General features: G+C 32.2%; 4 protein-coding genes across 8 annotated transcripts; 2 read left to right on the top strand and 2 right to left on the bottom strand.

Annotated features, from left to right (window-relative positions):
• Positions 1–960: 960 nt before the first annotated feature.
• Positions 961–7,212, bottom strand: LOC140975732 (factor of DNA methylation 1-like). 5 transcript variants are annotated; one of them, XM_073439618.1, is made up of 9 exons: positions 7,005–7,212; positions 6,847–6,909; positions 5,233–6,136; positions 4,832–5,013; positions 2,765–2,854; positions 2,325–2,624; positions 1,656–1,874; positions 1,231–1,465; positions 961–1,129 (listed from the first exon to the last, which is right to left on the bottom strand). In XM_073439618.1, exons 3-8 carry the CDS (start codon positions 6,134–6,136, stop codon positions 1,235–1,237), a joined length of 1,926 nt encoding a protein of 641 aa, XP_073295719.1. In that variant the 5' UTR covers positions 6,847–6,909; positions 7,005–7,212; the 3' UTR covers positions 961–1,129; positions 1,231–1,234. The 5 variants fall into 5 exon arrangements, with proteins under 5 accessions (XP_073295719.1, XP_073295716.1, XP_073295717.1 ...); XM_073439615.1 differs by having other exon boundaries at positions 6,842–6,909; XM_073439616.1 differs by having other exon boundaries at positions 6,842–6,913; positions 7,003–7,212.
• A 3,635-nt stretch (positions 7,213–10,847) lies between these two features.
• LOC140974815 (zinc finger protein 1-like) lies at positions 10,848–11,849 on the top strand. Its single transcript, XM_073438305.1, has one exon. It carries the CDS (start codon positions 11,076–11,078, stop codon positions 11,706–11,708), a length of 633 nt encoding a protein of 210 aa, XP_073294406.1. The 5' UTR covers positions 10,848–11,075; the 3' UTR covers positions 11,709–11,849.
• A 2,140-nt stretch (positions 11,850–13,989) lies between these two features.
• On the bottom strand, positions 13,990–15,987 carry LOC140975734 (uncharacterized). The gene is made up of 4 exons (XM_073439625.1): positions 15,675–15,987; positions 15,453–15,502; positions 15,290–15,342; positions 13,990–14,536 (listed from the first exon to the last, which is right to left on the bottom strand). Exons 1-4 carry the CDS (start codon positions 15,914–15,916, stop codon positions 14,168–14,170), a joined length of 714 nt encoding a protein of 237 aa, XP_073295726.1. The 5' UTR covers positions 15,917–15,987; the 3' UTR covers positions 13,990–14,167.
• A 3,819-nt stretch (positions 15,988–19,806) lies between these two features.
• On the top strand, positions 19,807–21,647 carry LOC140975737 (deSI-like protein At4g17486). The gene is made up of 3 exons (XM_073439627.1): positions 19,807–20,280; positions 20,509–20,796; positions 21,239–21,647. The coding sequence occupies exons 1-3, from the start codon at positions 20,148–20,150 to the stop codon at positions 21,496–21,498; spliced, it is 681 nt and encodes a 226-aa protein (XP_073295728.1). The 5' UTR covers positions 19,807–20,147; the 3' UTR covers positions 21,499–21,647.
• The last annotated feature ends 194 nt before the right edge of the window (positions 21,648–21,841 follow it).

Here is a 21,841-nt window from a genome sequence, read left to right on the forward strand (position 1 = left end):
TTTCTCCAGCTTTTTCAATTTGTATTTTGTTTACATTACTATCACAAAATTTTGAACCAGCTCTCTCTATCTATCTTGTGTTATCCTACAATTTGAATATGATTCTTGTGTTTTTTCCCACGGGTTTGGGATCCCGCGGGGAAAACCCGAAACGGGGATGGAGATCTCCGATTTTTTCGGGTTCGGGTTCGGGTTCGTGGATTTTTTAAATCCCCGATGTAGTTCGAGACGGGTATAGGATTACTATCCTCATCCCTGAACTCGTCCCGAAAATAATATCAATAACAAAATAATAGTATTAATAATATAATATTAATATTATTTTTTAAAATATGAATAATATTATTATTATTAATATTGATATTAATATTAATATTATCTCTAATAATAATAGATAATAATAAGTTTTGGTTCGAAAAAATCTCCCAATCCGTCATCGTCTTGTCATATTAATATTTTTGAAACGGGGATGGGAACGTGAATGAAAAGTTGATCCCCGAAGTTTCAAATTTGGGGATTCTCCGAACCCGAAAAAACGGGGATTGAGGCGGGTATGGGGTGAGGATGGCATTCGGGGATGGAGATGGAAATGACAAACCCGCCCCCGCCCACTGCCATCCGTAGTGTTATCATACAATTTGAGTATTATTCGCTACTAATTTCAACTTGCGAATGAAATCTAATTTTCAATCAACATATTTTGAGAGAAATTGCAGCCTACTTGATCTCCCAAGTGATGTTATAAAATGACGATGATCTATAATCCCGATTTTAATCTTCAAACATTTAGATTAAATTGTCACAGAGATTGTTGAAATCATAGTAGATTAATGCTTCAACCTCTAAGTTGAAAAAATAAAATGTTGGAGCCGATTTTGAGGGGGAAAAATGGAGAAAATTTCCTATCTGGCCCGACTGTTGATTTATCAACTGCAAGTGGGAAAAAAGGAGTCAATCATCTAAGAAATTGGAACTTGAAACAACACTTGAATAACTTAAATTGGAGCCATAAATTCCTTTGTTCACAAGCTTCCTTAAACAGATATCATCCACACTGAGACGTTAGTTAGCAAATACCACATCAGGAATCTGAATCCGAAAATGGCAAGCTCCCAACCAGATGGATGGCCTGCAAAAAAATCATTCAAGCTTCATTACTGGAATTGCAAATCAGCGAGATGCATTATCTTAGTACTGAAATGAAGACGAATAGAGAGACTGCGAGTGCACCAGATTAAGTTCTCTTCCGCTTGAGATTTTTCAACTGTCCGAAAATATAGAGGATGACTTCCTTCAAAGTCGCCTTTCTGTTCTCTTTAAAGCTCCAAAGTTCTGGAACCACATAACATCCACTCGGATTATACTCGCGTAGCTCGGTCAAGGCTGAGGTCACTGCCTCGTAAACTTCAGTGCCCCACTCATTCTTAAGGCTGCGTAGCCTTTCGTCATCCTCCTTTAGCAATATCTAAAATGAACACCAACTGTTATGCGTGACATTATGAAAGAGCAAATAATTCACAAATAATTGCAGAGGAGGCAATCACATTTAAGATGTTTAAAAGAATTGGAAAGACAAATATTTGACCACTGAACAAGATAAAATCGAAATCGCAGCCTACAGTAAAAACCATGCATATAGGTCAATTCAAGCCAACCTTAGGATTTCCCTTTTCATCTTTAACGATTTGGAATGGGTACCATTCAGATTCTTTCAGTGATTCCTGCCACAGAGAACAAAGCTCAGCTGCCTTGATCTCAGCTTCGTCAGATGGAAACCTTGTTTTGCATGCATTCCTGAAGGGTTTCTCATCAAGTTCGCCCATCCTCTTAATGCCAATGCTGACACGATTGCTACTCAGCAAATCGCTCAAGCCCTGGGAAAAATGACACATTAATGAACATCATTAGTCATGTGTGACGGTTTAATAGCTAAAGCCATCAAATGGAGATGGACAACAGTCAGAATCATCACATTCTCTTGTATCGAACCTTCGATCAAGTCCAAAGAAATTAATCCTATTTACCAATCAAGAAGTTAGTTGACAACTATTGAATCGGTGCATCCATCCTGTTTCATCACATGTTAATGAACAACCACATGGCATGTATTGTCGATGCCTGAAACCAGCAACAATCTTGATGGTAAAATAAAAAGTACCCAAGTATCCACACCATTTTGTAGCCTCACAAATCTTTTCTAACCCATTTATGCTTTGGCACATTCATATCCTTTCGAATCGGCTATACTATATAATCAGGTTAATCTACTACCAGAAGCACACGTGAAAGAGAAAGATTCATATTGAATATAATCGATAACATACCGCAATCAGTTCTTTTCGAGCCTCTTGCAGCTCATCATTACTTTCACGCTCTTTCGCAAGCAGTTGTCGATTCAATTCCTCACGGTAATTCAAGTCATCAACTTTCTCCTCCAACTGCTCCTTCATCTGATCTATCATCTGATCTATCTTTTGCTGGGCACCAGCATCATCATCACTTCCCAGATGCTTCATCACCTCTAGTTTTCCCTTAAGTTCTTGAATTTCCATCTCTAGTTTCTGCTTCTCATCTAAATTTCTTTCCAACTCAAGAATCTTATTGAGAGCTTCTTCCTTCTCCCGCTGCATAGTATAAGCATCACAACATGTAAAAAGCAATGAGGGAACTGACAAGTGGAATGCTCTTCTACTTAGCTTTATATCTGGCATACTTAGCGTGCATGTGAAAGGAGAAAACGCATCGAAATCAAGGGTGTTCATACCTTTTGTTCTTCAACTAGTCTTAGGACATTACCATCGGCCTTCTTTTGCTCCTCGGAAGCCATTTGAAGAGCACTGTTTCTCGAATTATTCTGACACAAAATATCGCAGCTTTACACATCAACATATTTCCAAAAGAGTAAAATTCATTTTGATACACAAACTATTGATAAATTGTTTGGTACATGAACTATCGAAAATGGTTTAATTGATACATAATCAAACTAAAAAGTCAATTTTACCCTTTACTTAAATTATTTTTAAGTCTAACATTATTATTAAATTCAACTAAACACACATTTAATTTTTCAAGATTATTTTATTGATTAAAATTATAAAAATATATCATACTCTGTTGTATAAAAATGTTATCAATATTAATTAATTATATATATAACAACTGGTAAATTATAGAGTGATTTCCTAAAATGGCCTTCCTTAAACTACTATAATCAATTTTGGCCTTCAAGTAAGTTGATTCCTAAAAATAGCTTTTAGTTCAAAAAATGACCTTTAAAACATTTTTTGCAATTAGCCTTCTTTTAAACCCTTTCTACATAAACACAAAAAACATATTAAATTGCAAAAAAATACAAGTTCATAATAAGAAATTTTCTATCAAAATTAATAGTCAAATAAAAGATAAGTTAGCCTTTAAAAAAATATTAACAATTAACTAAGAACAATTCTGATTTGCAATATGAGATAGTTAGTGCAGAATTAAAACTTTCATTTTCTTCCTTTTTTTTATTTTTTAATTTTTAAATAGAAAAGAATAACTAATAATAATATTTAATAACAAAATTAATAAAAATACAAAATATTGATGAACAATAAGAATACTAATGATAGCTCTCATTATTATTATTATTGTTATTGTTATTGTTATTGTTATTATTACTATTATTGTGATGTAATAAATTTATTATTTTTATATTAAGTTGACCAATTATTAAACTAATTCATACTAGATATTCGTAATTTCTTAATGTCCTATTACTAAAATAAATATATTTTATCAAAATATATTAAAAAATGTTTATAAATATATATAAAAAAATCTTTATCTATGTTATAATATTATAATTATATACTCATAAAATTACAACTCAAATAAATCAAAATCTACACAGCTAAGATAGATTTTTTAATATACCGATAAAAATATTATAAAATAAATATTTTATTTATATTAATTAAAAATACAAGTAAAAAAATCATGAAAATAGTCAGAAATGTCTGAGCCAAGTACAAAAACTTTCAGCAATCAGAATCGTGCAAATCGGTGTTCCGGCCTCCATGCGCCGGTTTTTTCCAATGAGATAGGTCTCTTCATTCTTGATATACAACGCTCATGAAAAACATTTTTTTCCGGAGGCATAATATACAACTTTTGTCTTATTTATTATAGTATATAAAAATTTATTTTTACAATTTTAACAAATAAAATAACATCGAAAAGTAAAATGCGTATCTAGTTTAATTTAATAACAATATTGGACTTAAAAACAATTTAAGTAATAAGTAAAATTGACCTTCTAAATTGATCATGTGCCAATTAAACTATTTTTAATAGTTTGTGTACCAAATAACAATTTATCAATAGTTCATGTATCAAATAATTTCCCCTCTTTCCAAAAAGAAGAGGCTCATATGCACATAGCAGCTGAAAACTTCAATTCTATAACGGAGTTCAATCAAGGCTTGACATACATCTATATCTATACTATATATTAAAGTCCTTATGTGATACAAATATTACACTTTTGTTTTTTGTTTTTTTTATTTTAACAAACACTTTTATTTTTATTTAAGCACTTTAGTCTCTCGATAATTATAAAAAAGATTGTTCACACACGCACCGCGTGTGCAGAATAACTAGTCATCCATTATGTCTGCCTCGTGAATGCCATAAAAGTCTGCCAAAGCAATCAATGCGCAAACAGAGTAACACGAGTCTTAAAATACTCGTGTTGAGACCCAAGTAACTAGTCGAGCATCGAAGCATCAATTCACATTTCAATAAGGCCGAATAAATGTATGTGCACTAAGCATAAACAATGTATTACCTTCATTTTCTCCTCTTCAAGTTTATTTCTCTCACGTTCGGTCAAAGTCTCACGTTTGTTCAGCTCTCTACTCCACGAATCAAGGCGTTTTTTCTTTGCCTCCAACTCTAAGTTCAACAATTCCTGCTCATCCAAAACCCGTTTAATGTGCTCCCGAGCATTGCGTTGCATCTTCTTTGTTTCTGAAAAAAATATCACAATTTCAGGCTTACCTCGGGGGTACAGAAAAAGCAGAGATCATACTAGAGAATGGAAATGCAAGTAAAAGAGAAAACATGGCTTTAATGAGTGGGAATTAATAAAATTGAAGAAAACATCTTGAAGAAGTGTCAGACAGCGTCATGCAATGGCACAGCCTCAGAAAAACATGAGCTGGGATTAGAGGTGGGGGGGCAACATACCTTCACAGAAAGTGCGGTGAAGTTCATCTTTCTCTTCAAGCAACCTGCTCAGCGACATTGTCCGTTCATTATATTTGATTTGCAACTGATCCAGGTTTTCATTCTTCAAGTCAATCTCATGGACGAGATTAACCACGACCTTGTTTGTATCCTTTTTTTTTTCCTCAGAGAGATTTGAGAACGTTTTTAGTTCTGAATTTTTGCGGAGATAATCTCCAACAGGCCCTTCTGATTGGTAATCATCTTGGCGAGCAAACCAACCATACATCTTTGAGCCTGGAGAAGTTCTTCGCTCGTCCCACTCTCTCTTGGTTTGGCCATAACGTTCAAATGATTTCTCAAACTCCATTGCATTCATAAAGCCATTCCAATCTTGATCAAATCTTAACAAAGCATGTGCGGTTTGCCGATTATCATCCCAGAAAATTTCAATTTCTAAAGGCTTGTATTTGGAGAATTTCTTCAGCAAGTACCCAAGGGTATCCACAGAATTGTCATCCTCTGATGTATCCAGTATGTTAGCAACAATTCCCACCCAAGGCCAGCAAAACAAATCATGCTGCTTAGGTTTATCAGCAGGTGCAGGAGCAGGTGCCGCACGCTGTGGTACAGGTTCAGCATCTTCAGCTACATATGTCTCCAAATATTCGGATAGTGCGAGATGGTTTGCTCTCTGCTTGGCACTTCGATTGGCCGAGCCCTTAGATACTCCAATGGCATGTTGAAAAAGATGATTGTACTGGTAGTCTTGCTTTTTCTTACCAGCACAAAAGGGGCATCTAAGGGTACCGTTTGGACCCTTTACCTTATAAGTACCAGCCTTCAGGAGTTCATAAGGTTTCTCTTTGTACTCATTAATCTCAGAATCACTGATGTCCGACTGTTCGTCAGAGCTGCTTCCCATCTAAATAGCAATACAAATAATAGTTAATTGAAAACAGTTATCAAGGACAAAAGAAAGAGAACAAAGTGTCTGAGACGAAAAAATGAGCCCGTTAGCACTAAAATATTCAACTAAAAGCAAGTCAAATATAAAGTAGCTTGCGGGACTGAAAGTTGAAGTGAGTAGTGATTTAAAAAAAGGCCAAATCATAAAGCACAGAATTGTGTCGGTTATATCAGCACACAAATTAATGGTTGTCTACCAGACTCCCGTCGGATTCTGCCACGAAAAGCTCATAACATTAAACTTAAGGAACAGAGCACAACCATACTTACTGAATACGAACTGAGAAGGCTTTCCTATCATCTGAAAGTCCACCGTGTGTAACATACAAATAAAAAGTAATAAAGGCTACTAAGGAAGCAATTATACAAGCTCAATCCCCATTTTTGCTTTACCAACTGCAGAATTGCAACAAATTGCTGTCGCATTTCTCTCAACAGTTTACAGTAGCACATTCAAGATTCAAAATTGAATTATTTACGAACGCCCCATAGAGGAGTAAAAAGTAAAAACAGTTCGGCAAGATATTTTTTCAAGTAAATGTGCATGCGTGATGCGCCTCTTTTATCAGGCAAAATAGAAAATCCCGCCTCTCTCCTCTTAAGCAATCGCTAAAAATTGCAGGGAAAAAAATCTACATCAATACACAACGTCTGTCATTACCTCACCAGTAATCCGATCCAGAAATCGAGTTGATTCACAGTAACAAGGGAAAAGTGCAGTTCAGGTGCCTACACATACAAAACCATCCCGTAAGCTATAAATTCAACCAAAATGTAAATAGAATTGTTGTTTCACATGCACACCAGCCTAAACATTTTCTTACCTCGAAGTGAGCAATTGATCCCACAGCAAATGGGACGAATACAGGAACGAAGTTTGTTTCCGCGCTGAGCCGAGTTCACCAAAGCAGGCTGATAACACCAGGGGAGGATAATACCGGCCGTGAATCGCCGGAGAAGCAGGTCGAAACCCTATAGAACCGCGGAGAAATTGGGGAGCAGAGGGCTGGAAGTACACTCGAGTGGTGAAGTGTTGACCCGTTGGGAAACTGGATACATTGTATTAAAGTTGAAAACAAAAAATGGGCTTTCATGTTTGGGCCAATCCAGTTAATTCTAGTAACTTTAGGGCCTTAGGCTGGCATGAAATGGGCTTAAACTGAGTTATACTACTGCAAACCATACCAAATTTTAATAAAAAAAAATGAAGTTATATTAATATATTATTTAAATACAATATTCGAAGTTTTATTCTATTGTATTTTGTTTTATTTTAAAAATCATAGCATAGTGGGAAATGGGTATTGTTGGGGAAGAAAAAATCGGTACGTCACAAGTGATTAAATTTAGAGATGTAATATAAAATATCATAATATTTTAAAATATGGCCCCAATATTTACTATTTTAATTAATAAAACCAGTCAAAATATGACCTTGAAAGTGGGGATAGATCAAAATCGACAAGAAGTATAAAAATAGATCAACTCTACTATCTTAGAAAAATTACTTTAATCGACGACGAAACTCCAACCCCGTCATGAAGATGACGGGAAACTAGATAAATATAGTAAAATCGAGGAAAGCATGAATTGTATTGTATGATGACATATATTACCTTGTAATTTGTTAAGTAGTGATAGTTTGGTGTTTGTGTCGAGATTAGGTCTTTTGTGAGACGATCTCACGAATCTTTATTTGTGAGATTGGTCAACCCTACCGATATTCACAATAAAAAGTAATACTCTTAGCATAAAAAGTAATATTTTTTTTGGATGACCCAAATAAAAAATCTGTGTCACAAAATACGATCCGTGAGCCTGTCTCACATAAATTTTTGTCATGGGTCTATGCTTATCGAATAAAAGTTTCGAGTGTACTTTGGAAACACAAGACATGTGTAATGTTGAAGAAATCCAAGTAAGTATGATATCTCATTATAGGATAGCATATATTCAGTCACCATTAAGTGTCGGCCACTTGTTGTCCCACTTTCGAGTTTGTTAAATTTCAAAAGACCCACATCAAATTAGATATATAAAAAATGGTTTGAGATATGGATATATTTTCAATTTTTTGAAGTTTGGTTCAATACAAGTAGAAAGTTAAAAAGACACATCTGACTATTATTATTATATAGGAGAGTGTAAAATTCAACATTCGACTGTAGCTTATAATGCAAAAGTAATGTTGTCATCATCCTTTCTTGATTCATAGTATACTTCAATAAACGAGCAGTTTTACATTTTCCAACTATGGAAAGAAACAGTCGTTGACACCAAAAGTGAACAACTCTTGGCTTTGTCTTTTCGGGCAAACATTCTGATTTTATGAAATCTTGTTTGTTATACATGATCAACTAATGCGATCTTCTGATAAAGTAGGTAGAATTTTTGTAAAGAGCGTGGCTTTCTATCTGAAGACATTTAACTCAATCGTTTTCAAATATACTACGGCGATTGAGTGTAATGACTCATGCAGTGGTCTTGTATACTTAAGCTTGAGCGATCGAATAGACTTCTATACTCAGAGATCTTGTGTTAATGCTTGAACGGTTGGATGGCTTTATACACTAAGATCGGTTGATTAACTTCTTCTGAATCTTCAACTAAACGGTTTTGTGTCTGTAATACATATAAAGATAGTTTGATTTAGTACAATAAATCCTAAGTGATATTAATTCTACGCAAAATTTCTAAATTTATTCTCAAATTTGAATGTATATTTACATAAGTAAACAATTTTAATTATGCATAAGTTTCTTATGCGTTATGCCATATATGTGAACCGTTTACGTTCACGACAATTGGAGTGGGTAATACAGAAACTAAATCAATCATTTAAAAATCAAATTTAATTAGCCTTTGAATTTATTCAATTTGGTCAAATCTCATTCCTTAAATCTTTTTTCTTTCTAATTTATAATTACCCCTTTTAATATTTATTAATGTTGGGCAAATTGCATCAGTACCCTTGTAGAAATTAAAAAAAAAACCAAAAATCCTTAGTATAAAATTAACTTTCATTTAAAAAAAATTTATTTCCAAGAGGGTTAAATGTTTTTTGCCTTTTAGATTTTTCACAAGAGGAAGTGAAATTATATCATTTAATGTCTATTTTTTAATTCAAAATACGAAAAAGACAATTCACAAAAATGGTGAAACTCATTATGCAATAAATAATATAAAGATGCTGATAATTTGCAAAGTGCGTGACAAAGAGAAACATGCTTAATAAATGGGGTTAATTCCTATCTGCAGAGGGGTAACGTTTGTGTGCTTATATTTATTTATATTTATATATAGAGTTAAGTTATCATGGACGTACGTATATTGTCGGATACTCGTAGGCGTCACCATATATTCGCATGAATATCTCATGAAAAACAAGACATTTTTTTCAAAATGTTCGCAGGAACATTTGTCTAACAACAAACGTTCAACATATCAAAATCATATCAAAATTATATACGTATGTAGTCAGAGTTTGAATGAAGAGTTATGGTCATTTGTACATGTAGAAATGCATTTCTCCCTCTTTCATATCTTGTGAAAAAAATTAAATTCTTCCAAGATGTTCGCATGAACATTTGCTTAACAAGAAACGCCCGATATATACAAAAATTTACACACACACACACACACACACAGATATANCAATGCATTTCTAGCTCCCTCTTGGAGTCCCACCAGATCAATAATTTCATGCCATTGTACTTAATATAAGACCTAACATAGTTACATCTGAATCGATCTTATCCAAACCATAGAGTAAAGTGATGTTATTTACTATTTAAAACAATTTATAACATTATTCATGTACTACTTAAAAATATGTTTGGACCATTATATTGAATTGCAAATTTTGGTCCAGCATGCATTTTCAACTTTTTGCAATTTTGGTCTTGAGAAAATTGTATTTTTAGTTTTATAAATATGTCAATTTATAATTTTGATATTTCATTTTAGTTCTTTTTATTCATTTAGACTGCTAATACGACATTATATAATTGAAAAAAATTATTTTGAAATCATTTAAAAATATTTATATATTTTAAAAGTTATGTATATTAATTTCTTTTTCTTATGATTTTCGATTATTTTTTAATACTAAAAACATAATTTATCATAATTTGATGATTTTATCTCAGTTTTCTTTTAATGAACTTTTTTCTATCATTAAAAAATCCATTCAATAAAACATATTTATTTTTCTTATATTTACAAATCAATTTTCTTGTATATAATGTATAAACAATATGTGAACATTAAATATTATTAATAAGAAAGAGATTTAAAAAATAAAAATAAAAATAAAAAACACTTTTTTTAAAAAAATATCAAATAATATTAATATAACTATCAAATCCAATACTTAAATAACATTAGTCAAACACCATAATAGAATTCTAAATCTATGGATTTCAAACCCATTTTAAATTTTTTCAACAAAAGTGTCGATGCAGTATCGCATCGGTTCCGCATACACAAAAATTTAACTCAGACTAAAACTGAAATTTGAAAACGAGAAAGTGAAACAAGCAAGTATACAAAGCAAAACCGTGATTAAACATACTTAAAAACGATTATTAATTACGGACACGGTATTCGTACATTTTGACGTTTAATTGTGTTTTTTTTTTATTATCAAATTGAGATAATACAAGAAACAAGATTTCCTATTTTCCTAATCGATCAACACTCCATTTTTCCAATATTTTCTCATCCTCCGAAGTGAAAAACAAAAGACAAACTTCAAACTAAAACCCTCCATAAATGGAGACACCAAGATTCAAGCCTCCTAATCATCGATCATAAATTCGCCATCATGCCTATTATTACACGAATCAGCTCACAGTCGATCAGAGCTTGAAACGAAATTTTTCAAAAAAAAAAAAATGGAGGAAGAAATTCAAACACAGAAAGAGAACAAGAATCCTGATCTTGAATTTGATCTGAATCTCTCAACCAAGGATTTTGCAGATCAAACTTCGAATCCGGAACTCACCCTTTTCCGAACAAGTATCCAGCCACACGATTCGTTGTTGCATGAATCGGAGCCCAGAGTGTTTTCATGCAACTACTGCAGCAGGAAATTCTACAGCTCGCAGGCTCTCGGGGGTCACCAGAACGCCCACAAGCGTGAGAGGACCATCGCGAAGAGGGGGCAGCGGTACTGCGGCGGCGCGTACTTCCAACACAGGGACATGGCGGAGCTCCGGTACCCGAGCATGGCTTCTCTCCCTCTGCATGGATCGTTCAACAGGTCTCTAGGTATTCAGGTTCATTCTATGATACATAAACCGAGTACTGTTTTGGCCTCTCCGTTCAACCAGGGTTGGTTCAGAAATCATCATAATCAAGTGGGGCAGTCGTCCGGTGGTGGAGCGGCGAGGTTTGACGGTGGTCGGAGGTTTTATCCGGCGTCGGTGGATGCAACTGGAGGATTCAGGAGCGACGCTAATTCTCAGCTGAAAAGTCGTGGTAATCAAGAAGACATGAAAAATCTGGACTTATCTCTCAAACTCTGAAATAAATTTTTTTTTTTTTTTTGCTTATTTCATATTTGCCTTGGTACAATTTTTTCTTTCTGTTTGAGTAATATTTTATATTCATTTCTTTATGAGAAATTAGAAAAATTCGTGTAATTACATCAGAAATTTTCATTTTCATTACGTTTGCGGTGAATTATGTCTGTCTAGATCAGCAAATTCCATATTAACTTCCAATGAACTTTGTTTCATCAACTTTAGTAAGGAAACCTGCAACTTTTACCAGTAATTCTCTATTTGTATCTTTATATTTAAAAATGAAACATTTATCTATTTTTATAACTTAAAAATGAGTATGTCTCTTGTAAGACGGTCTCACGAATCTTTATCTGTGAGACAGGTCAACCTTACCGATATTCACAATAAAAAGTAATAATCTTAGCATAAAAAGTAATATTTTTTTATGGATGATCTAAATAAGATATGCGTCTCACAAAATACGACCCATGAGACCGTCTCACACAAATTTTTGTCCTTAAAAATTCGTAAAAGTATACATAAATCTAATATGTTTTCATTTAGTAAAAACCAAGATAGGGAAACTTCATGTCAAATGATAAACTATGACTGGTAAAACGAAAACTTCTCCAAATTTTTACTTCTTAATTAAATGATCAACTTTCATTTTACACAATTAATTTGGTTTTCACGATAAAGATTATATTCAAATACATTTTCAGAAGTCGCCTTTACCATTGCTTTCCTCTAAAGTAATCATTTTTTTTACGCTTTTGATATTTTTTCGACATGGCATCGACAATACGCTAACCTAGCTAGCATCAACGTAGTGCTCACCAACGTAGTGTCACATTACCACTCCTATGGAAAAAATTTAAAATTGTCTAAAACCGAAAGATACAGTAGTACGTAAAACTCAATTTTGACAACATAAATTACTCAACTGGCTGAGAAACAAACATATCATATGGAAAACACAATGTTCTCAAATTTATTCTAAATATATATACTTTTAATAATTCTTCAAATAAGTCAATCACTCCATCAACATCTCCTTTCAAAAGTTTAAATTAAATTAAATGTTAACTTCACTAGATATCACACGATCACTTGTATAAAATATAAACCATAGTGATGTTTTTAATTAATACCATGCCGTGGTGAATAGTGTATAATTTTTGCACTTATTGAATTTTAAATAATTTTCAAGTCCAATAACAATTCCAAACATGAAATGGACCCTAGCTCTCTCTACTTAGTTTTTATGATAAATTTGTTTTCAGACAGATATTCGAATCTTTTGATGTTTTGGATTTAGTTCAAAGTCACCCATTATTTCGTACGATTTAATATTAAAAAAAACACACAATATTTTTCTAATATATTGAATCATTCAATGTATATGTACACACATAATTTGCCCTTGATGACACATTTCGTGTCCCCGCTTGCACTTCAAGAAATAGACTATCTACGGGAGAGGTCTTCATCAATTGGTGACTACTGCAACGAGTCGGCAACTTTTTTTTTTCTTTTTTTTGAAAATTTAATTATGTTTTCTCTTAATTATTCTATTATATAACATATAATACACATGTTTATGTTATATTTTAAATTTATTATTTGACTGTGTTCGACTAAATAGTACTTGAGAAGTTCTTGTGAGTCGAGTTCATGGTTTTGGAAACCGAAATTTCATCGTACGCGATGGAATAATTAAAAAAAATTATTTATCGATTTAGAATGTTAAATTGAATTGTATAGTCATGCATGCATGCATGATGGATATATATACTCCAATTGTATGTATAGGTATGCTTGTTGGATTTTTTTTAAAAAAAAAATTTGAGACAAAAAATGGTTGGAAATTAATTGGTGATATGTGGGGTTGATATCATGGGGGCAAGCCACATTAATAAAAGGGAGACTAGGAAAATGTGTTCCTCTAGTGTTTTTATGATCCCACGCAGGTAGGTCAAAATCCAGTATGATAATATGGGACACAACTACATATTCACAAGTCACAACTCGGCTCCACTTGCAATTTTATGCTCTGTTTTCAAGAACTCAAGCCATGATCAGCTTTGAGATTTCTATAGAATATAAATTTTATTTAAAAATTTGAGAAATATTCATATTTCACATTCCGCAAAAAATATTGACAAGATCATGTTGGTGCGTATTAAATCAGCCTCCAAGATGCACATTCATAAGCGATTAGAACAATATATTCGAAAATGCGGAACTCTTCTCTGAACTGTAAACGCCGTAAAGGTGATTATTTATTGTAAAACAAGGTATATTGAATCTAAGTGCCGTTTGAATCTCATGAATTCTTTCGAAATGCAAATACTGTTCAAAGTTATATGGAAAAGTAACGTATGGGGATGAAATGGCTGCATAAACCGGGATTAAGCCAAAAAAAGGGTACTAAAATGGCCGATCTTTTCATGTCTTGGCATCCTCGGAGGTCTATCTGTTCATGCTGCCTTCTTATTATCCTGCGACGCCTGAGTAACTGGCGCAATCCCATGCATTTTCTTTTCACTTGAGGGTGTTGCACTTTCTCCTGAAATCTTGCCTTCCGAACCATGTAGGATGTTGTCTGGTTTGGTCTGAACAGTTGGCCTTTGCTCATTAAGGTCTCCCTGGCCTTCTTTTACAGGATCACCGGATTGTCTCTTTGATCCCGCTACAATTTCCTTCATCGTCTCTTCTAGTTTAGCTAGTCTCTCTTTTACCTCCACGAGCGTTGGATCAGATGCTGCTGCTGCCTTTTCTTCCGCAGCCTTAAGCTCCATTTCTTTTGCTTTTGCTTCAAACTCGGCTTGTTTCTTTAGCTCTAGTTCCTAACATAATCCATGAATCTCCCCGTGAGAAAAACCTCATAACATATTCATATGAGAGCAAATAAAAAATAGACCAAGTGTCATATTACATGTTCTCCCGGCTACTAACTCTTAATCATATACAAAATTAATACATCAATAAGCTTTTGATAGCTCCAGGGTAAGAACAGAGGATATGTTATATGGATCTGAAATCTTATAGTGAGGTGCAGCTCGAATATTTATACAACAGTCGCGTTTTGATTGCTGTCACGCAGCCAAATAATCCGCGACATTAACCAATAATCCTGACTTCAATATTGGATAGGTAGGATCAAGCATATGTAGCACTAAAACTTCTAACTTATAGTAATGATACAAATTTAAGCAACTCAAGCTCCATGTTAGAAGTCAATGAATTAAATATTGTGTGTTGAATCGCTTAAATTCACCCCTTAAAAATAGCGTGACACATGCAAATTTATCTCAAAAAGCACACAAAAAATAAAAGGTTCTTTTTTTTTAAAAAAAATCATACAAGTAAAGTTTATATTTGAACATCATATATCCAATCTATGAATTTTCTCCTCCTACTGATATCTAGTTCAGTCAGGGGAGGATTCACGACAAGAATCATCCAATTGAAGCAAACTTCGATTGAGCAATTCGAGTGACTAAGGGCGAGGGAGATTGGAACTATTTTCATGAGAATTATTTTGACAATGGACGGCTTAGTCGGCTGTAACAAGAATTCAGCACCGGAAAAAACTTTACCGCGTCCATTTTCTTCATTTCACTGCGAGCATACTGTGCCACGAGATACACAGCTGATATATGAAAACATAATGACCATAAAAAATCAGACAAAAGTGAATTCCAACATAAAATTTTGTAACGTAGTAAAAAATGATACTTTAGGCAGTGTAAAATTAGGTACCCAATGACGGCAAGCAGGCAAAGAAAAGCTGCACGAGATGAAAATCCAACCTGTAAATCATCAGATTTTTTTTTTAAAAAAAGAAAACTTTTAATCAACTCCAAACACAAAACAATTGCTTAATCCCGCAGGTATTCAACTGAATGAAACCAAACTGTTCGACAAAATGCCTGACCAAAATCTTTGGAACTAGAACATCAGCTGTAAAACGAAATGACATACCCAAACTTCTTCTTTTTCGGAGGATCGCTGAAGAGAATTTTGGCTGCGGTCATGAAGTCAAGGTTATTTAGGGCTTTGTATTGCTCATCGTACTGGCTCCACAAAGACGAAGACCCATCGTCACCGGCGCCGCCGCTTTTCTCAGTGGACTTGTTCCCACGGGCGGAGGAGCAAAACGGCCGGCTGGAAGATGTGATCCGATTCAAAATAGTCTTCCCGCTAAGAATTATTCTCATCTTCATCCCCCAACATTTCGGACAAGAAAGGAACACACTACCTGAATTTTCCACTGTCTACCAATCAATGCCAGACTAGAGCTGGGACTTGGGGAAAGGATCAGGCCCTAAAATTGTTGCGGATATGAGCCCATAAAAACAATAAGACCCAAAAATTTTCGAGGATATAAGCCCATAACAACAATAAGGCCCAATTTGAAATTAAAATTTTGTTTCCGAGTATTTACTTTAAAACTAATAAATAGCAGCTACTAATACCAATCATCAATGCTCTATAGAATCATCATCCTATACACAAATAAATGACCTTTATTTTATCAATTTTGTACTTAATGTTGATTTGCCTTAGTATATTTATATATTTTTTGAGACTAGAAGATGTGCACGTGCTTTGCACGTGTGGAACATAAAAAGATGAAATGAAGAGAACAAATATCAACTTACTTTCAATATCTTTTATTTTTCAACAATAAATTCAATCTATGATACCTAGATAAAGTTCAAATTTTATTTTTGTCTGNCAAACAAAAAACAAATTTATCAAAAAAAAAATTTACAACAACCATAATTTCTAAATTTTTCATAATATATTTTGAAGTTATAAAATTATATACATAAATCACGTCTTTGAAAAAGTAGCTACAAGTTCTACAAGTATTTATTGGTGGAAATTTGACAGGACATAAAACCTGAATATAATTGTAATCTTTTAAAAAACTTTTATTTTTCGAGAAAAATAAATTTAAAAAAACATAAGAAAATTTTAAAATTTTTATAAATCATTTCAAGTAACGGTAAATGTAAGAGCAATTTGTTTCACCTAAAATGATTTGAATTCATTCTTATTCCTCATTTTTCTATCACTTTGATGTATATAAGAGTAATTATTACACATAAAATCAGTTTAAACTCATTTTGTTTTTTTGAAATGTTCTCTTATGGTATCAAACAATTATTCATGTTTGTCACACATAGGGTTTTAGTGTTTGGCCTATTGACACTCGCGTTAATGCAATCCTCATTATGTTCATCTTTAGCTTAGTGTAGAGCTTTGCACGGTAGATCACAATTGTAAGAAATAAAAGTCGTGTTTTGGTTAACAAATATAACTTTTAACAAAAAGATCAAAAAATGTTTGGATTAAAAGATTAATCTTTTACTATCATTCAATTTTGTTGGGTTAAGCATGCATTATGGGTGAACTCCTAGGAAGTTCTCGTGCGTCACGCTGCTGACCTGTGAAACAGTCTCATAAGAGTTTTTGGGCTAATTTTTATTTTAAAATTGAGTAAATTAACATCTATTAATAACGTAAATAATACACGACTAATAAATTTGAAAACTCTAATATAATTGTGTGAATTTACATATATGTCCTTATCTTCGTTAAATAATATTAATAAATGCATGTCTTTTTTCTGTTCGTTTTCATATATTAATTGGGAAAAACTAACGATAAAACATTATTATTATTATTATTTTTATTTTAAATTTCATTATAAATATAGTTTTTTTTAAAAAAAAAATGCAGTGTAAATTTCATTTCAAAAATAAAGGCTAAATTTAAATTTCATTCCAAAAAATTGTGGTTAAATTTTATTTTTCTTTAATTTATTTTACAAGTCATTAATAGGAGTATGTCTCTTGTGAGACGATCTCACAAATCTTTATCTGTGAGACGGGTCAACCCTACTGATATTCACAATAAAAATTAATACTCTTAGCATAAAAAGTAATATTTTTTCTTGGTTAACTCAAATAATAGATTCGTTTCACAAAATACGACCCGTGAAACCGTCTTATACAATTTTTTGCCCATTAATAGACGGAAAAAAAAGCATTTATTTATTATTATATTATTACTATTTTAAAATTTTTATAGAATGTAAATTTCATTTAAAAAAATATACTATATTTCATTTTTTTCCACTTTATTTTAGAATTTATTAATTAATACATGGAAAAAACAAACAAACAAATAGATATTTATTAATTATTTTTATTATATACATTATTCATGAATGTTAATTTACTCAAATTAAAAATAAAATTGGCACATAAACTCTTATGATTTTGTTTCACGAGTCAATTTTTTGAAACATGTTTCTTATCTGAACCGAACCATGAAAAAACATTGTTTTTCATTCCATAAATGACTGGATCGACCTGTATAATAGATATATATCCATGAAACCGTCTCACAGAAGACCTACTCAAAAATTAGATAACCATAAAATTTTGAATAAGAGTGTAAACTTCATCTTCATTTGATTTATTTTAAAATATGATTCGTGAGACCGTCTTACACAGGTTTTTGCCCATTAATAGACGGAAAAAAAGCATTTATTTATTATTATTATTATTACTATTTTAAAATTTTTAAAAATAGAATGTAAATTTCATTTCAAAAAATATACTATATTTCATTTTTTTTCCACTTTATTTTAGAATTTATTAATTAATACATGGAAAAAACAAACAAACAAACAAAGAGATATTTATTAATTATTTTTATTATATATATTATTCATGAATGTTAATTTACTCAAATTAAAAATAAAATTGGCACATAAACTCGGATGATTTTGTTTTACAAGTCAATTTTTTGAAACATGTTTCTTATCCGAACCGAACCATGAAAAAACATTGTTTTTCATTCCATAAATGACTGGATCGACCTGTATAATAGATATATATCCATGAAACCGTCTCACAGAAGACCTACTCAAAAATTAGATAACCATAAAATTTTGAATAAGAGTGTAAACTTCATCTTCATTTGATTTATTTTAAAATAAATTAACATTAATTAATGAAAAAATCATCACGTGCTAGATATAGATTCCATTAATGAATTAATATATGAAAAAAAGAGACATATAATAATGAATATTATTTAATGATCATAAAAGCATACATGTAAATTCACAATTCAATTCAAACTCATATATTTTTTAAAAATGAAATGTAAATTTTATTATTTTTCTATTTGAATGTAAATTTCACTTCAAAAAGTGAAGGTTAAATTTTAAAAATGATGGTTAAATTTTATTTTTCTTTTAATTTCATTAATGAATTAATATATGAAAAACAAGAAAGCAAAGTAACATATATTAATAAAAACAAGAAAGCAAAGGAACATATATTAATGAATTTAATGATATGTTTTTTTTCTTTAATTTTAGATTCTATTAATGAATTAATTAATATATAAAAAACAAAAAAACAAAGAGACATATATTAATAAATATTATTTAATGATCATAAGGACATACATGTAAATTCACAATTCAAACTCATATATTTATAATAGTAATAGATTATAAATTAATTTTATGAGCTCATAAATTTTGTTTTTCGAATATAGATAAAATATATAAATTTCTAAAATAGGTCTTCTGTGAGAAGATCTCGCAGATATTTTATTCATGAGACGAATCAATGTTGACTATATTTACAATAAAAAATAATATTTTTCACAAAAAGTAATAATTTTCATGAGCGAGCTAAATGGAAGATCTATTTTACAAAATTGTCTATTAAGACAGTCTCACGAGAATTTTTATGAAGTTTTGGAATTAAAAAAGAGTAGGTCTCTTGTGAGACGGTCTCACGAATCTTTATCTGTGAGACAGGTCAACCCTATCGATATTCACAATAAAAAGTAATACTCAGCATAAAAAGTAATATTCTTTCATGGATGACCCAAATAAGAGATATGTCTCACAAAATACGAACCGTAAGACTGTCTCATACAAGTTTTTGTCATTAAAAAAATCACATCATCATTCTATTATACTTGTAATCTAATTCAATGGGCCAATAAAATCTGATTACACTATAATATTCCATCCCACAATCCCCCTACTACTACTGCACCTCATTATGAATGTACGTTACTTTTCCCCATGAATAAATTTTTTTTTCAAAAATTTAAATTACTTGAAACTAAACCAGCTCACATTCCAACCAATCTTTGATCCCTTTTTAACTAATTTTTCATCAAATCATTGGGGCCATCTGTTTCCTTTCTTTTTCTACAAATCACGGATCTTTTTCAATAAGCTCAATCGTGACTGTTCGCTGCAGGACATGACTCAGCTGACCAAGTTTCAAGAATTCTAGTCCAATTTTCTTGAAAGTCCTGGTTTTGAGTGATATCTTGATACTGAAGGATCGATATCAGAAAGGTTGTCGATAGTTTGGATTCGGAGTCTGGAATTCTTTCGGTATTGCCATGTTATGCTGGAAAAGTTTGATAAAAAGTGGCGGGGGGTCGGTGCCGGTGCATTTGAATGTGTATGATCTTACCTCTATCAATGGATATGCTTATTGGCTTGGGCTGGGGGCTTACCATTCTGCTGTTGAAGGTTGGTTTTCTTTAAAAATTCCAAGTTTGGAGTTTTGATCGTTCTAGTGTAGTGATGAATCAGATCTACATTGGAGTTATTCTGCACAAAGATATAAAAGAAAGTCAAGATTTGAATGAACAAATTTAAATTTATATAATTCGACAAAAAAGACAAGTTTTGAATGATTTGTTTAAATTCTTGAAATGGGATTTCTTTAATTTCTTGTTTTTCGTTTTTAATCTGTAGTTCATGGATACGAGTATGCATTTGGAGCTCATGAGTATCCCACAACTGGGATATTTGAAGGAGAGCCAAAAAGATGCGATGGATTCACATTTAGGAAATCTATTCTGATAGGATGGACTGATTTGAATGAGGCTCAAGTGAGGGGAATTATGGAGAAGCTTGCAGAAAAATACAGAGGAAATGCATACAACTTGATCGCCAAGAATTGCAACCATTTCTGCAATGATGCTTGCATCAAACTCACTGGGAATCACATCCCAAATTGGATAAATCGCCTCGCCCGAATCGGTAACTATAAATTCAATGTTTTTCAGCTTTCTTTATGTTTGGTTGAAAGGGATGACTGCTTCTGTTATGCTGGTTTCATCCAAGTAATACCACTTGAATTAGACTTGAGTAGCAATCTGATGGTCTCCACCAATAGTCTATCATTAAAGTGTTGGATTTTTAGGTACCACCACTAGAAAGTAGGTTGGTAACAAAAGATAGGATGGTGGATAACATAATTTTGGTTGTTAAAACAGGCATATCTGAAAGACAAGGATGTGTTATTGATTTCGATAACATGATCAAAAACAAAAACGATCCGAGTCTGATCGAGTCGTCTTCGTAGAGCATCTGACTCTTGGTTTCGATGGTGACTCGTTTCACCTGCACCTCTAGCATTTACATGACATGTATTTGGTTGCTGATGTCTTCAACTATGTGCTAAGAATACTTTATTGTATAGGTATGTTATGCCAATGCATAATTCCAGTCAACTTGAATACAATAAAAGTAAGCCACCACAGAATAGAAGACAAGCAATGTGAAGTTGAGAAAAAGAAACTCAGAAGCCATTCAAACAGGTTCTCAAACTCATCTTACAATTCATCACCTTCTTCTTCGTGCTCTCTGCCCCTCTCGACGACCATCACCGACGGTCTAATCAGAAGCCGAAGCCCTTTACCCGAGTCTTCGCCTTCGAGTAATGAGTCTAAAACGAACTAGAGGGCTTGAATCTTGAAATGAGCCAAGTTTCATACATTTTTTTAGGTATCAAGTTGAGCCTTGCAAATTTGTACGAGGGATATTTAACATGGTATTTGTTGTTAACAAATTTTTTATTATAATTATTATAATAAATTTAAAATTTTACATGAGCTGATCTCTATAATGGGTTATTTTCTAAAATTAACCTTAACATATATATTTTTAAATAAAACTTCCGAAAATAAAAAAAAATATAAAAAAACCCCTCTATATATGTAAAAATATGTAATTATACATTTAAGTTAAATTATTTTCCATTTCAATTATGACATGCTTCACCTCGGACTAAAGTAGTAAAAAC

The sequence above is a fragment of the Primulina huaijiensis genome, chromosome 4, assembly GCF_012295235.1.
Source record: "Primulina huaijiensis isolate GDHJ02 chromosome 4, ASM1229523v2, whole genome shotgun sequence".
NCBI classification, from domain to species: domain Eukaryota; kingdom Viridiplantae; phylum Streptophyta; class Magnoliopsida; order Lamiales; family Gesneriaceae; genus Primulina; species Primulina huaijiensis.

Excerpts from the sequence above, each read along its gene's own strand:
- LOC140975732 (XM_073439620.1), bottom strand. The coding sequence starts at position 6,136 with ATGGGAAGCAGCTCTGACGAACAGTCGGACATCAGTGATTCTGAGATT. Across the intron at positions 5,014-5,232 it reads TCACCGCACTTTCTGTGAAG|AAACAAAGAAGATGCAACGC; the intron begins GTATGTTGCCCC and ends TATTTTTTTCAG. Across the intron at positions 1,466-1,655 it reads ATGAAAAGGGAAATCCTAAG|ATATTGCTAAAGGAGGATGA; the intron begins GTTGGCTTGAAT and ends TGTTCATTTTAG.
- LOC140974815 (XM_073438305.1), top strand. The coding sequence starts at position 11,076 with ATGGAGGAAGAAATTCAAACACAGAAAGAGAACAAGAATCCTGATCTT.
- LOC140975734 (XM_073439625.1), bottom strand. The coding sequence starts at position 15,916 with ATGAAGATGAGAATAATTCTTAGCGGGAAGACTATTTTGAATCGGATC. Across the intron at positions 15,343-15,452 it reads TGCCTGCTTGCCGTCATTGG|CTGTGTATCTCGTGGCACAG; the intron begins GTACCTAATTTT and ends TTCATATATCAG. Across the intron at positions 14,537-15,289 it reads AAATGAAGAAAATGGACGCG|GAACTAGAGCTAAAGAAACA; the intron begins GTAAAGTTTTTT and ends GGATTATGTTAG.
- LOC140975737 (XM_073439627.1), top strand. The coding sequence starts at position 20,148 with ATGTTATGCTGGAAAAGTTTGATAAAAAGTGGCGGGGGGTCGGTGCCG. Across the intron at positions 20,281-20,508 it reads TTACCATTCTGCTGTTGAAG|TTCATGGATACGAGTATGCA; the intron begins GTTGGTTTTCTT and ends TTTAATCTGTAG. Across the intron at positions 20,797-21,238 it reads AAATCGCCTCGCCCGAATCG|GTATGTTATGCCAATGCATA; the intron begins GTAACTATAAAT and ends TTTATTGTATAG.